General features: G+C 40.4%; 1 protein-coding gene across 1 annotated transcript in view; it reads right to left on the reverse strand.

Moving 5' to 3' along the window:
* The window catches only part of LOC129268046 (liprin-alpha-1-like), a 70,729-nt gene that overhangs the window by 13,041 nt on the left and 42,304 nt on the right, over positions 1-15,384 (reverse strand). Inside the window, exons 16-17 of the mRNA XM_064115322.1 lie at positions 14,242-14,420; positions 10,255-10,342 (exon numbers count right to left, since the gene is read on the reverse strand). Of these exons, the coding sequence (XP_063971392.1) occupies positions 10,255-10,342; positions 14,242-14,420 (267 nt within the window). The remainder of the gene's footprint in view (positions 1-10,254; positions 10,343-14,241; positions 14,421-15,384) is intronic.

Genomic DNA, 15,384 nt, shown 5'->3' on the forward strand with positions numbered 1-15,384 from the left:
TACCGCATAGATAAATAAATGTCTAATAATGCTGATGATGCACGCTTTTGTCACAGTGCGCCAAATTGACGCCTGTTGTCGTGGTTATCAACGCTATTTTATTCATGAGTCCACTGTTTTGAGTTAATGAGTCCACTTTTCAAACAGTGGACTCATGAACAAACAAGTGGAGCGCCTCTGGCAGTCTCACCTGCATTACGCGATTCAATATAGCAGCAGTACTGACTTTGAAAACTACTATAAAATAATTATTCACAAAAAAATTATGAAAATACCATGATTTTCTTATTTACGAAATAACTGGATATACTCATTTGATTTGCTAGTTCATTACGATTAACTTGCACGCCAAATAAAAAGTACACAATTTTCCTGCGCGCACGCTGCATCCCCCTATGAACACACTATCCCAAGATCATCGTGCAATTTGGCGTCCATTTCCTCTCATGAGCCTGCACGCAAGACATGTTGCCACGCAAGGCGAGGCGTAGATGGGAGGGTTCAAATTAGTATATCCAGTTATTTCGTAAATAATAAAATCATGGTAAATATTTTCATAATTTACTATCAATAACTGGGATATACTCATTTGATTTGCTAGACCAACACGGATTCAACCTGAAGGGAGGCATGTCTAGACTAAGAAAAAAGTGAACAAAATAGGGAGATGAAGACACGAAGGCCGCTGCCTTAAGGACAGAGGAGGCAAATAAGACCTCATGCGAAGTAAAGTCCTTAAGTACAAGGAAGTGAAGGAATTAGGAGAGCGCCAAAAGGCGGTTCTCAAGATGTCATCTACGACGATTCCATCGAAAAGAGCCCAAGAAGAAGCGATACTTTAGTATCATGGGCCCTCGGCCTAGTGTCAGAAGGAGAACATCATCACCAACTGACTTGATCGTTTCAACAATCCAGCGTGAAATGATGTCTCGAGAAGCTGCCGCAAACGGCGCGCGCGACAAGACAACCAACTGAACAGAGTTGGGAATTGTCTGAAGAATGGCAAACAAAGACAAGGGTTAGAAGTCACGCCTAATCTACGCCAATCCCGACAAATGTCCGGGAGCGATGCATAAGTATGCAAAGCTACGTACTGTAAATGGTTACAGGTAAACGGATACAAGAGGGATCTCGACTGATAGACAGACGAAAGATACCCTGAATACCGACCCAAGAGGGAGTTAGTCAAGCGTCAAGAACGACCGACAGGCGCCATGATGGACTAAACCATACAAGCTCAACGTTTGAGAAGAAACTCAAGAGTTTGTAAGATTCGGATTGAAGGTATTAATCATCCGTAACCGGAGGGATGATAATTGCCGATGATCAATAAACAATCCGACTTTGTTGAAAAAATCGACAAGAATCGTGATCGGAAGACTGAAACTTGTACAGTTCAGTAAGTGATCAATCAATCCGAGAAGGCAAAAGCGGGGCTAATAAAAGCCACGGTCGGGTCACCGGCTTAATAAAATTATGCCAAGCCGCAACAATGCAAACGTAAGGAATGCGAGATATCTCAGAAGCCCCCGCGTGGGGGAAAGCGCCCAGAAGTCGATCTCTGTCTCAAATGCGTGAGGGCAGAACATCTGCAGAATTCTGATAGAGAGCTGTGGCAGGACGTTTCCAGCGGTCCGATAAGGACATGGAACGGCAGAGAGTAAGGTTGAAGTTAACCACTAGTAAGGCAGTCAATGTGTCGAGAAAAACGACTGAGTGCCATCCTGTTAATAAGGAAACTGCCACAGACCTGCTGTCTATGTGGAATAGAACAGTCTGGTCAAACAGCTCAACTGGGCGTGTCGGAGAAAAACGGGGCTCGCATCACGACATAACATGTGTGATAGACCGAGCGGTCGAGAGAGGACCCCTGATCCCATCTCTCCCGTACTAAATAAAGCACCCGGGTGCAGCGCCCGCGGCGGGAGGTGGCTTGACTGAAGCTACCATCGGCGTGAGGGCCCATAAGGCTAGGCTGCGATGGATGTCCGCTGAGCGGAGCAATCCCTAGCCGCAGCAAGCGTACGCCAGAGGTGAGCTGGCGAAAAAATGCCTCTGTCATGATCTCACGTGTAAACGACAATCAAGAGATGTCGGTCAAGAAGATGCTCTGAACCAACAGACATCGCCAGACATGATACCTCAACAGTTACGTTCCCGACGGAATCGAGTGAGGTAACAACGGCCCTGTCCTATCAAGGTTAGGGACGGAAACTGGCTAAGAGTGTCTTAGTCCTCGCTTGAAGAAACAAGCGGAGTATGGCGACTTGAGGAAAATAATCACCAATATTTCCCTCAGTCTGCGATGAGAACCAGTTGTTTACGAAAACAACAGCCGCAAGGCCTGGTTTCTCTGGTGATCGCAAGGGCAAGCACCGCCGGCGGCGGTCGCGAAAGCATGGAACAGTCCGATATCGGAAATGTACGAAGGGCTTCTATACCTTGGTCGTGGGGGATGTTGGTATAGAGGCTCTTAACATCCATGGTTACGAGTATGGAGTCTGATGTGAGGGGAGCAGACTTGATCTTGTTCAAAAAATCTGTAGTGTCTTTCACATAGCTTTTAATGTTAGGTAGAAATGCCTGAAGTTTTTTGTCGACATACTTAGACATAGGCTCTGTTAGAGGATCTACGCTTGAGACAATGGGTCTACCAGGGGGAATAATCTTAGTCTCCCTACATTTCTCGACTATTTTTTTTACATCAGACTCGTCGCTTCCACAGATATTCTTAACCAACTGAGGTAATATGTGAATCTTGGGTAACAGGTAAAATTTACTCACCCTGGGGTCATCAGGCACCAGCGTACTACTAGAGTCACAAACAGTTTTCATTCTGAAACACAACTACTTTGAGTTCAATAAGAAGTATTACCTTCAGTGCAAAGGTACAGCAATGGGGACAAAGATGGACCAGCGTACGCTAACTTGTACATGGCTGTCCTTGAAGAGGATTTTCACTCCAAATGTAGTCTCAAACCGTCATTGTACATCAGATACATCGACGACATCTTTTTGATTTGGCCCCATACTGAGGACGATCTGGCATCGTTTCACGATGCTTTCAATGCCCACAACCCAAACATTCAATTTACCATTGAAAGCTCAAGAGAGAAAATCCACTTCCTGGATGTCAATGTTTCTAAGAATGATAATTTGTTAAGTACTAGTGTATACATCAAACCAACCGATTCCTTCTCTTATTTTGAGTATAACTCATTCCATCCATCCCACACGAAGAAATCGATTGTGTACAGCCAACACCTAAGGTACAAACGTATCACATCAGACCCCAAAGTGTTTGAGGCGGACGCTGCGAACCTCGGTGAACTTTTCATCAGACGAGGCTACCCACGTAGACTTGTCCACCATGCCCTTACCCAGGTTAGAAAAAAGTCAAGAGAGGATCTCCTATCTGCAGAACCAAAACAAGGGAATAATGAAAGGATCCCTCTTGTTACTACATACCATCCCCAGTCCAAGAGGTTTGCCAATACCAAAAAGAGGGAATGGTCTGCCAATATCAACCTAGACCCTAAACTCTCAACCGCTATGGGCGATCCTCCCCTTCACTTACAACGCCAGCCCCCAAGCCTTAGAAAGCTACTAGTAAGCAGCGAACTGCCCAAGCCTTCGCCCCCAAAAGGCAACAAAAGATGTGGCAAGCCACGATGCCAAGTGAGCACTCACTTAACCACCGACGGCACAGTAAAAATTTCTCAGTCCCTTACTGTCCACCCCCCTAACCACACATGTGACGCACAGAATGTCCTGTATTGCATAATGTGTACCAAATGCCCGGGGGTCACTTACATTGGTGAAACCAGCACCAAATTTCGCAGCAGATTCAATAACCACAAAAGCTCCATCACCAAAAACAAAAAGGACTTTCCTGTGGCCGACCACTTCAACCTCCCCAATCACTCTGTCAAAGATATCAAAGTCTGCATCTTCGGCGGAGGATACAGATCGGCAGAGGAACGGAAATGGGCTAAGCTGAGACATATCGTTAATAGCCGCACGTTTGAAAGCGGCCTCAACAAAGATCTGTCTTGGCTTAACACATTCACATTCTATAGATAATCATATCTTTTTTGTCTTGCTTTAATTTCCTTAATTCAGCTATCAAGTATCATGTTTATTATGATCTCTCTGTGCAATGTGCAGTGTGCGCGGTCTCAGCTAGACACTCTTATTATTACGAAATCTTTTTATTGTTACGAAACTTAAATCACTCTTATTATTACGTAACTTACGTCATTAATGATCTTTTACCCAAAAGCGCGCAATATCCATTCATAACAGCATTTTGCGCACCTAGCAGCAGTTACCCTAGTCCCGCTGAGATCGCACACGCTTTAATCAAAACAACTGTCATTTAAACTTGTCACAATTCACGAATCTTCCCTGAAGAAGGTAGATGTATACCAAAAATTTTGAAATTGAATAAAAGAACTTGTTGGCATTGCAAAAATTGCATTACTCGTGAATTTGTTTAGCATTTCTGATGTCTTATTATTGCCAATACGTGGAAAACCAACATGCTCGTATATATATATATATATATATATATATATATACATATGCATGCATACGAATACATATACATACATGCATACATACATACATCTATCCACGATCACATCATCCTCGGTCGCGCAGTGACCATGGCCACAAACATAGCATGGAAGGAGGATGAAAGCAGCCTGCGAGGCGACTCAAGTGTGCCAAGTGATACAGCTTCTAAATAAAAAGACAACTCAACAAACGGGCACGGTAAATGCATCGACCGTAACCCACTCCACACAAGGAGGAAGCGGTGGAGACGCCCGCAAGCTTTACCCACATAGAGGGCAGACTATCAGATAGACTGTTTGAGCTCGACCGATGGCCTGGCGGCGGACAGTTTGGTGTGAACTCGCCGACCCGGCACGGTGGGTGCGCCCAGGAAGTAGGCATAGAAATGCCGTCAGAAAAAGCCTGGGGCTTGAAACAAGCCTTAACGCACGTACACAGCCGACAATCTAATGAGATATACGGCTGTTTCTTTCCTCTGAGGTGATGCTTACCCGACCGGGAAAGACTCGGGGAACAAGCTGTGAATGTCAACAGGAGGGGTATCTAGCATATAAATAGCCGATTCCCTCCGGGTGTTCGGTGCGGGTGCTGCCGGCGGGGGACGACCGATGGTGGCAGCTCGGGCAGGGCTCGCGCGAATTCGAGACAAACAGGTTAATCATAACCATAACGCACTGGGTGGTGAAGGCATAGCGATTACTAAGTATAGGAAAACTATTAATCGTCGTGACATTCAGTTCCGATATTCATGCTCATAAGCTCGGCAGAGCTACGAGATAGTGAGTCATACCGCTGAGCGGTAATGGTGCTAATATTATTATTATTATTATTATTATTTATTTGGCCATAAAAACATACAAAAATTGTACAATGTAATATCATAAATACAATTTGAAATTGAATAATTAAATATAGATAAGGTAGAAATGAAAGAGAAGAAGAAAACAGTAAGAAAACGGCTTTTCCATGGGCCAGGGCTCGCAAAAGTAAAATTCAGTAATATCGGAGTCCCCCTCTCTACAACGGCGATCGCTGGAGAACGGGTGTCTGTACTAGCCCTGACTCTAACCTTACAAGGAAGAGTAGGAGTTAAAAGTAAAGACGGGCACCCTTACTTTCATATAGAAAGTGAGGTTCAAGCCAAAAGCTGACGGTCCCGTCGCCTGGGCAGACGGTCCGCGGGCGTGATAGGTTGCCCTCTCAAAAACAGCCAAACATTCTCACGAGAGAAGGAAGGCATGCGGTATGTAAGAAATTCTTACCTACAATCTGCAGGCCGGCCTAAGGGGTTGAATGGAGAGTTACCGCTGAAAGAGCCGTCGCCGTAAGCGATGCCCGGTCAAACTCTGAAGCTTGACGTAGAGGGCGAATTCCGAAATCGGGAGTACCTGCATATTAATGGGGGATACCCATGCAGGCGACCTCGCGGACAGCTCCCCGGAGTGCAGGCTGGCGGGAGAAATCTCAATCCGCTCAATGCCCGACACCAGCAATAAGACAGACAGAAAGCAGCAAAGCGGCTGCAGCGTCCAACCAGCGACATTCGTGGACTTGCCGACTTGCTGGGTGAGACCTATACGTCGGCAGCACCTGTACATATCGTGAAATCACCCGTGCAGGTGAAAGGGCCGGCGGCTGGTGCGAGGCTGCTGATAAGCCCGGCCGTCGCGTAGCGGCGGTCTATAATGACGGAGAACACGAGGGTAAGAACCCATAATGCTCGGGGACGTATTGATGCAACCTGTAAGGATGCAACGTCCAGCCGTCGGTCACCGAGAGCTTGCCGACATGTTGGGGCTTGAAAGCCGTACGTCGGAAGCACCTATATAGAAACGGGGTTCACCGTGTAGGTGAGCAGCGTTTCAATAAAAGCCCGGCGTGAGAGGGCAGGTGACTGCTTGAACCGCACGGTGCTTAGCACGGCGGCTGAAGCTGACATGAAGCGTGGGGGGAATTACCTGCACTGCTCGTGGGCGTGTGAAGCAACATGAGAGTTGCGACGCCTGACCCAGAATTACTGGGAGTCTGGTGACATAATGGGGGGCGACGCCCGTATGTCGATAACACCTGCGTATTAGCGGGGATTTCCCTTGCAGGTGCGTAAGCCGGCGAATCATGAAATTGCCGGTGACTCTCCGAGGTGTGAGATGGCAAATGTCTGCTTGACCTACCCAGTGCTCGACACGGTGGTTTTAGCTGACGGGGAGCATGAGGATAAAAAGCTGTGATGCTCGAGGGCATTCTGTTATAACATGAAGTTACGACGCCTGGCCATCGGCACAAGAATCAGAAAGAAAGGTCTGCCCGCGAAGCGGGGTTAGCGACCTAGAATTTCTTCTTCTTCCTCTTCTATGCGGTCCCCGCCGGGGGGCAGAAGAGGGCACAAGAGACAGGGGGGACGTGATATCTCGCCCAAGAAAAGTCACCCAAATCTGATCAAGCCGTTCAGGCACATGAACGCAATTCCATGGTTCCACCTTTAAGGGCATGTGGACGCGATTCCACGGTTCCACCCTGATCAGATAATCGTGAGATTGACGGGGTCGAGCTCACGTGTCTCTAGCAACTAGGGGCTGGTAGCCCTTTGCTAATGCTCCCTGACGGAGACTGACAAAGCATCGAGCCTAGTCTGTGCCGGGAAAAGAGTCCCACGCTCTTCACCCGGACTTGTTGGACCCGAGAGCCGGTGGGTCAAGCAGCCCTGGAGGAGTGAGGTTTTCTATACTAGTACAACACTCCCCAAAATAGGTTCAGGTCCCGTCGAGGGAGCCTTGGCTATCACCTTTCAGGCACGTGGCCGCAGCGCCACGGTTCCACCCTAAAACGCTCGGGCACGTGGGCGCAGTTCCACCCTCTTGGGCACGTGGACGCGACTCCACGGTTCCACCCTTCTTTTTCCAGGGCACGTGGACGCAAACCACGGTTCCACCCTTTATAGAGCCCTACGCAAAGGGTCTCACTCTCTTGCCCTCATACTCACCGCCGCTGATCACAGGGACAAATACCATGTCTGGTTCTTTCCCAGCGGCAGGTTTGGAGTCATCAAGAGATGAGTCGAAAGAGCTCATCTACCTGGAAAGTTCTTAACCTGAAAGAACAAAAGGAGGGGCGAAAACAGAGAGGGGGCGGAGGGGTGGGTGGGAAAGAAAGGTGACAAAACAAGATCCCTTTCAGAAATTATTAATAATAAAATTAATAACTCAGGTAATTAACAAACAGGACCAACTTTTTTTTTTTTTTTTTTATTACACGAGACATGACGCTAATTAAAAACAGAAAACGTCTAAGTTTTAAAGATCAGCTAAGAAAAAAAAACAAGTTTTTTTTTTTTTTTTTTTTTTTTTTTTTTACAAAGGTCGAAAAATAAACAAGTAATAGGAGCTGATCTGAAAGGAAGAAGTAAAAGCTTACTTCCTTTAAACTGGAAAGCCGAAAACTAATTAGCGAAAACAAAGGACGCTAATAAAAGAACAGGGGGGCTTCCCAAAAAAATTTTAAGAGAAAACATTTTTTAAGACAAAAAGTCTATAAAAAAAAATTTCAATACAAAATAATTATCAAAATTAATTAATAATTAACCAATTAGTTAATTAATCAATCAATTAATTAATTAATTAATTAATTAATCAATCAATCAAGGACAGAAGATTGATTGAAACATAAAGAGAACAATCAACCGACTCAAAACAAGAACAACAACAAAGTTGAAAACAAGTTTGAGAACAAACAAAGGACGATGCTCCTACCTGTCCAGCATAGCCTAAGCTGTGGAGAGGGGAAAAAAAATCAATTCAATTCAAGACGAGGCAAAGGAGCAAGTCAAGAATTGAAGGAATTATAAAGAAAAAGGAGGCGTCGCATCAATGCCCGCGGCACGCAGGAGAGCGCGGAGCTGCGGAGAAGGGAAGTGGAGGCAACCCGTCAGTGAGAAAACAAAACTGACAGTTTGGAACTCACACAGTTTATTTGAAGAAAAAGTGAATAAATAACACGAAGGCTCCGCGCAGAGAGGCAAAGGATTAAAATAGGGAGTAAATATATAGATAAATATGTCAACAACGGACACTTAAAAAAAGCAAAGTGGGAGTGTACTTAGCTAACGTCTCATCACGGCGGCAGGCGAAAGTAAAAGAGGAAATGGACTCCAAATTGCGCGATGATCTTGGGATAGTGCGTTCATAGGGAGATGCAGCGCGCGCGCAGGAAAATTGTGTACTTTTTATTCAGCGTGCAAGTTAATCGTAATGAACTAGCAAATCAAATGAGTATATCCCAGTTATTGATAGTAAATAACATTCATATAATGATATAATACTACGTTCATTGACCCTAAATGATATTTGACCTTGATCATGTGACCTAAGACTTGTCAGAGATACTTGATTACCCCTATGTCCACAATTCATAAACTATATCCATAAACTTTGAAAGTTATGACAGCAATTTAATAATAACCTCGAACATGGCCAAAGTTCATTGACCTTAATGACCTTTGACCTTGGTCATGTGACCTGAAACGCACACAGGATGTTCAGTGATACTTGATTACTCTTATGTCCAAGTTTTATGAACAAGACCAATACAATTTCAGAGTTATAATGTTAATCAACAAATATCCCTAAAATGGCCAAAGTTCATTGACCTTGAATGACCTTTGACCTTGGTCATGTGACCTAAAACTTGCACAGGATGTTCAGTGATACTTGATAACTCTTTTGTCCAAGGTTTATGAATCAGATCCATAACTTCATTGACCCTAAATGACCTTTGGCCTTAGTCATGTGACCTGAAACTCGGGCAGGATGTTCAGTAATACTTGACTAATCTTATGTCCAAGTTTCATGAACTAGGTCCATATACTTTCTAAGTTATGCTGTCATTTAAAAAACTTAACCTTCAGTTAAGATTTGATGCTGACACTGCCGCCGTCAGAAAAGCGGCGCCTATGGTCTCACTCTGCTATGCAGGTGAGAAAAAATACGTACTTAACCATGGCAACGGGTGTCAATTTGGCGCACAAAAGGGCACATCAGCATTGGATATTTTTTTTAATATGTGGTAAATAAGCGTAATTTATACAGGAAATCTGCATAAATCGGGGGACTGTGTGCATGGGGCCATTGCTCTTAATGATTCAATTACATGCACATGTATGTAATTGTGTCTAGACAAAGAAACACATCTTGGGCCCATTTCATAAAGGACTTACAACTGTTTAACTTTGCTGCAACTACCATGGTAACAAGGCTCAGCAGCCAATAAGAATCAAAGATACCATGGTAAATGCCAAAATGAAATGGGCCCTAGATTTGGAGAAAAAACAAACTGATAACTAGACTAGTCAAATATTGAAGGCCCTTCTTGCTAATGTGAACAGGGTGGCTGCTATTCCCCATTATTTAACTCATGTTCATATTCGAAACAGACATCCATTTATCAAAGTCTGACTATAATATATAAATTTGGTATCCGGCTTGTTGGTGATATACTCTAATATGCACAAATGAACATGATGCAGCAATTTCTGCTCCCATTATTTATTTATCTATTTATCTATTCATCCATTTATTTATTGATCCATTTATTTATCTATTTATTTACTATTTACCTATTTTCATCATTATTCTTCTTCTTTTTTTTTTTGGTGGGGGGGGTCATAAAGGCTGCAAAACTTACTTCTTTTTCTTTCTCCTATCTTGCTCTCTCTGGCCAGCGACTCCAATTGACATTGAGTCTTGGGAAGATGAATCGTCTTGAAAATGGGCTGAAAGAAATAACAATGCCAAGGATAAGATTTATATCAACAGCATATTTAATATCCTATTAACACCAATTACTGACCTTCTTTAGTTTTGTGATATGGACTGAGAGAACAATGCATTAAATGATAAATTTACATTCATGTAGCACACTTTGTTGCATTTCTAAGTAATTCTGAGAGGATTCTGTTCTACACATAAAGTGCATCATTGTCACTTCCTAAAGAGCATTTTGACTGGCTGCTGCTATCAGTGGACTTCTAATCACAATCATCATCAACATTATCATAATTATCATCATATAAAAAACTTGACTATTATCACTACAAATATCATCACAATCACCATTTTCATAATCATCAGCATAACAACCATCTTCATTATAATCATCATCATCATCATCATAATAATCTCAACTATGTTTTAAGGTCTTTTATTGCAGCTAAATCAACATCTATCCCCATTTCACATAAAGAAATTGTTCTATTGTACAAGAAATTTCATTTCAGAAATATGCTTCAAATCACTGCAAATCCTTTCAAATGACAGAAAATTTGAAAAAGAAATAAATGAAATAGCATGCAGTAAATAACTAGCAGTGGCAAAACAAAAATCAACCGTTGAATGTAATATGATTCTATAATCAACATGTACAGTGTACATATGTAGATATGGTCCATATAGTGCCTATCTTTAGTCCTAAAACTTTGATTGAATAATTTGCAATGCATCTCATAGTGATTTTTGAAAAAAATATGTCTCGTTATCTTGACTCTTAGTTTCTATTAATGTTTCTTGACAAAAACAGAAAAAAAAGTAAAAATAAATGGTGGCTGCAAACAATCTGGCCCTGAGAAAATGGCCACCCCCCAAAAAAAGCCTTAAATAACCAGAAACATAACAGCCACAATGGCTCCAGTGACTTTCAGAGTAGCCCTCTTTGATTTGTAATGAAGAAGAGTAGTTAATAACAGAGTTCCAAATACAGGACTGTAACTGACCTAAAGATAGAATGACTGGGTGTGCTACAGTATATGTACTTCAAGTAGACTTCACAGGTGAAGAAAAGGTTAAATAATATTACGTGTTTTTTTAATTCAAATTATACCAAAGAGTTCACTATTCTATGACTTGGTAGTTTAAAGATGAAAAGGGCAGGAGAGTAATCCAGATTATAAAATTCCAGGAAAATTGATTGGTAGTTCTATTCTCATTTTTACTTTTCAAGACTGAAAATTATTGTAAACATTAATCAAACACACATTACAGGGGCCTGTAAAAAGGAGAAAATCCTCAGCTTACATTTTTATCAAACTGTCTTTGAAACAATCTTATCAGTTTATGAAACACTTTTATTAGCATGCTGAGATGAGAAATGTTGAACAATACACTCACATGGATCCTGTGTACAAATTTGGGAATAAATCCATATTAACCCTTATTAAACTGGGGACAGCAAATTTTGCGGCTACGCCGCCGCGCAAATTTTTTTGACCGCGCCGCTAGCTGACTTTTTACTTTCAAGTACTGTGCATCTTTTGAGACCAAATTTGCAACATCCAGGTACATGATTCCGAAATTAAGCAATATTTTGTAAGTGCATGTCGGTCCCAGAATTGCTCAAAAACATGATTACATGTACAAAGTCAATGCAAATTATGTTTTTCAACCAAAATCATAAATGTATGATTATTTTTACTTTTGTTGGCTAAAATGGATTTATTTCATGTTATTTATGATCGCAAAAGGGTCCCTGGCAAAGTTCATTGAAAAAATCAATGAAAAACAAAGAATTAAAAAAACAATAAGATAAATGGAAAATTGATTATTTTTCGGCAATTTTTTTGCAGATTTTTGTGAGAAATGTAAAAATTTATATGTTCACCAAAAATTAGCATGCTACTAGCTATATAAAGTGAGTTAAAGGCAAAAACATACACAAAAAACAAAATTAGGGCAAATTTCATACGCTTATTTGCATAATAAAAAATATAAGCAATTATTTTTTTGAAAATTTTACTATACAGTCTTGTAGTTTACGTCCGGCTCTACACGGGTGCTAATTTTTGCGGCGATTGCGCAATCAACCGCTGAAATCTGAGGGGGGGGGTCAAATTGACCCACCAAACAGGGAAATAGCCCAGTTAAGATAGGGTTAATGTATCAGGAAAAGCATTAAATAGAGTCCCAGGAAAATTGAAAGTTAAAAAAAAGGTTTATTCTTACACCTTTTAATTCTCACTAATTCAAAATTATAATTTAACAAAGTGATCTCAGCAATATATTGTTTATTTCTTTTTTGTTCTGAAACGATATGGACATATGCTACATAAGCTGTTTATTAATATTTCTATTACATTAAAAGCTAACTCTAAAAATGTTTGAATGGGTTTGAAAAAGATTATTCACAATAGTTCTGATGGATTAGAACAAAGAACTGCAGTTTAATTTGATAACAAAGACACACTGAGGGATAGTTTGCATGGATTGACACAGTGTTAGTAAAGGGTGTAACCTTATTATACCTTGGTATAAGCTCCATAAAAGCAAAGCTAATAGAAGATAGGATAGGATAGTGGGTTTAAGAAACAGAGAGAAAAATATGTATGCTCTAATTCAAATGACTGTCATAAAATCTTACACACTTTAGGGGTGCTCTGCTTTTCAAGAAGTGACAACAAAACAAAACAAATACTAGTATATTATATAGAGAGAAAGAAAAGGAAATAGAGGGCGAGGTCATGCAACCCTATATTAGCCAGAGAAATTCAGAGAAAAACAAATGTTACCTTTAGGTTATGTTGCCACCACAACCCTTCTGGATATATTTTGTCAAACAATGACTCTGAGTTTTTTATTGTGGACTTGTTACAAAGCTATATAAACTCCCATTACCTGGTCTATCTAGATCTGTGTAGTTCATTGTTACATATTATCAGAGTAAAGTAAGTAATACTTTGGAAAACCACATGCAATATAATTTCTGTTCATAAACAATTAAAGAATCTCAAAATCGCATGATAATTCTAATTTTGGGATTTTACAAATGTGGTGATGGTGATGATTGCAATTTTGATAACGATGACAGTGATAATGTCAATGATGATGATGATGATAATGATGACCACATTTATGAAAACCACCATGTTAATGGTCATGATGATGATGAAGATGATGATTGCAATTTTGATAACGATGACAGTGATAATGTCAATGATGATGATGATGATAATGATGACTACATTTATGAAAACCACCATGTTAATGGTCATGATGATGATGAAGATGATGATTGCAATTTTGATAACGATGACAGTGATAATGTCAATGATGATGATGATGATAATGATGACTACATTTATGAAAACCACCATGTTAATGGTCATGATGATGATGAAGATGATGATTGCAATTTTGATAACGATGACAGTGATAATGTCAATGATGATGATGATGATAATGATGACTACATTTATGAAAACCACCATGTTAATGGTCATGATGATGAAGATGATGATTGCAATTTTGATAACGATGACAGTGATAATGTCAATGATGATGATGATGATAATGATGACTACATTTATGAAAACCACCATGTTAATGGTCATGATGATGATGATGAAGATGATTGCAATTTTGATAACGATGACAGTGATAATGTCAATGATGATGATAATGATGACCACATTTATGAAAACCACCAAGTTAATGGTCATGATGATGATGATGATGAAGATGATTGCGATTTTGATAACAATGACAGTGATAATGTCAATGATAATGAAAACTACATTTATGAAAACCACCATGATGAGAGTATGGTCATGATATATTTGACAATGATGGTTGATGAAGGATATAAGTCTCCTTGACCTTTGACCTGGGTCATAGTTTGACCTACCTTTATCAGGATGTTCTCTCCCTCTTCTCCCAGGCTTCTCTTTCTTTCCAAAAATCCTACCGAGGGAGCCCTTTATACCTGAAGCTTGTTTCTTCTGTAAATTCTTATTAAGCGAGTCTTGTGAACTATTAGCACTGCTATGGGGGCTGGGTGTGCTGTTACTTTCCATTGAGTTTCTGCTAAAGAACAATACATGAAATAACTTGAGAACAGTCAACATCCATGTATACACACAAAAATTGATGTGAATGAAATTAGACATGTCTAGTATTAGTAGACCGGCCAAACATCAAAAAGTGCTCTAGATAAGGATTTGACGGCAAAATTTGTTGATGCCTGGCATCCCAGCTAAAATTCTGGCAAAAATACCCAAGAATATCGTACGGCCGGATGCCAAGCGCACTTTTGCGTGAAAGTGTCATTTTTAGCGTAAAATCTGAAAGAATGTCGAAAATCACGCATTGTGATATTATGACGGATTATCATCATATTTTTTATTATCTTTGATATGGAATTATTTTTATTTGGAGTTTCAAATTATAAGTCTCATAAATATGCATTTTAAATTTGAATATTACACACAAACATATGGCACAGTGAAACATAAAACCGCGATTTCCTCAAAATGAAAGTTTGTGAAAACTATCAATAGTTTGAAGTTTTTTTTACGCAACTTGAATTCTTCGATTTAAATGCGTTTATCCATCGAATGTATAATAAATGTCCTAATGAACGCCTACATGTAGCTTATAGTGTGTACTTATACATGTAATTAAAAACTCACTTTAGTATATTACATGTAATTATGTACATAATGTACGGTATTTTCAATTTTTCTTTCAAAATGCGCACCTGGTAAAATGCACATTGTCTCCTTTCGGATTACATAAAATGAGATATCTTCCATCTTACTTGAAAATTTGTTTAATATTTGTGGCATTAGGACATTTACTATACATTTGATGGATAAACGAATTGAAATCGAAGAATTTAAGTTGCGTAAAAAACTTCAAACTATTGATAGTTTTCATAAACTTTTATTTTGAGAAAATCGCGGTTTTATGTTTCACTGTGCCATATGTTTGTGTGTAATATTCAAATTTAAAATGCATATTTATGAGACTTATAATTTGAAACTCCAAA

This window comes from Lytechinus pictus, unplaced genomic scaffold (genome assembly GCF_037042905.1).
Source record: "Lytechinus pictus isolate F3 Inbred unplaced genomic scaffold, Lp3.0 scaffold_27, whole genome shotgun sequence".
Lineage (NCBI taxonomy): Eukaryota > Metazoa > Echinodermata > Echinoidea > Temnopleuroida > Toxopneustidae > Lytechinus > Lytechinus pictus.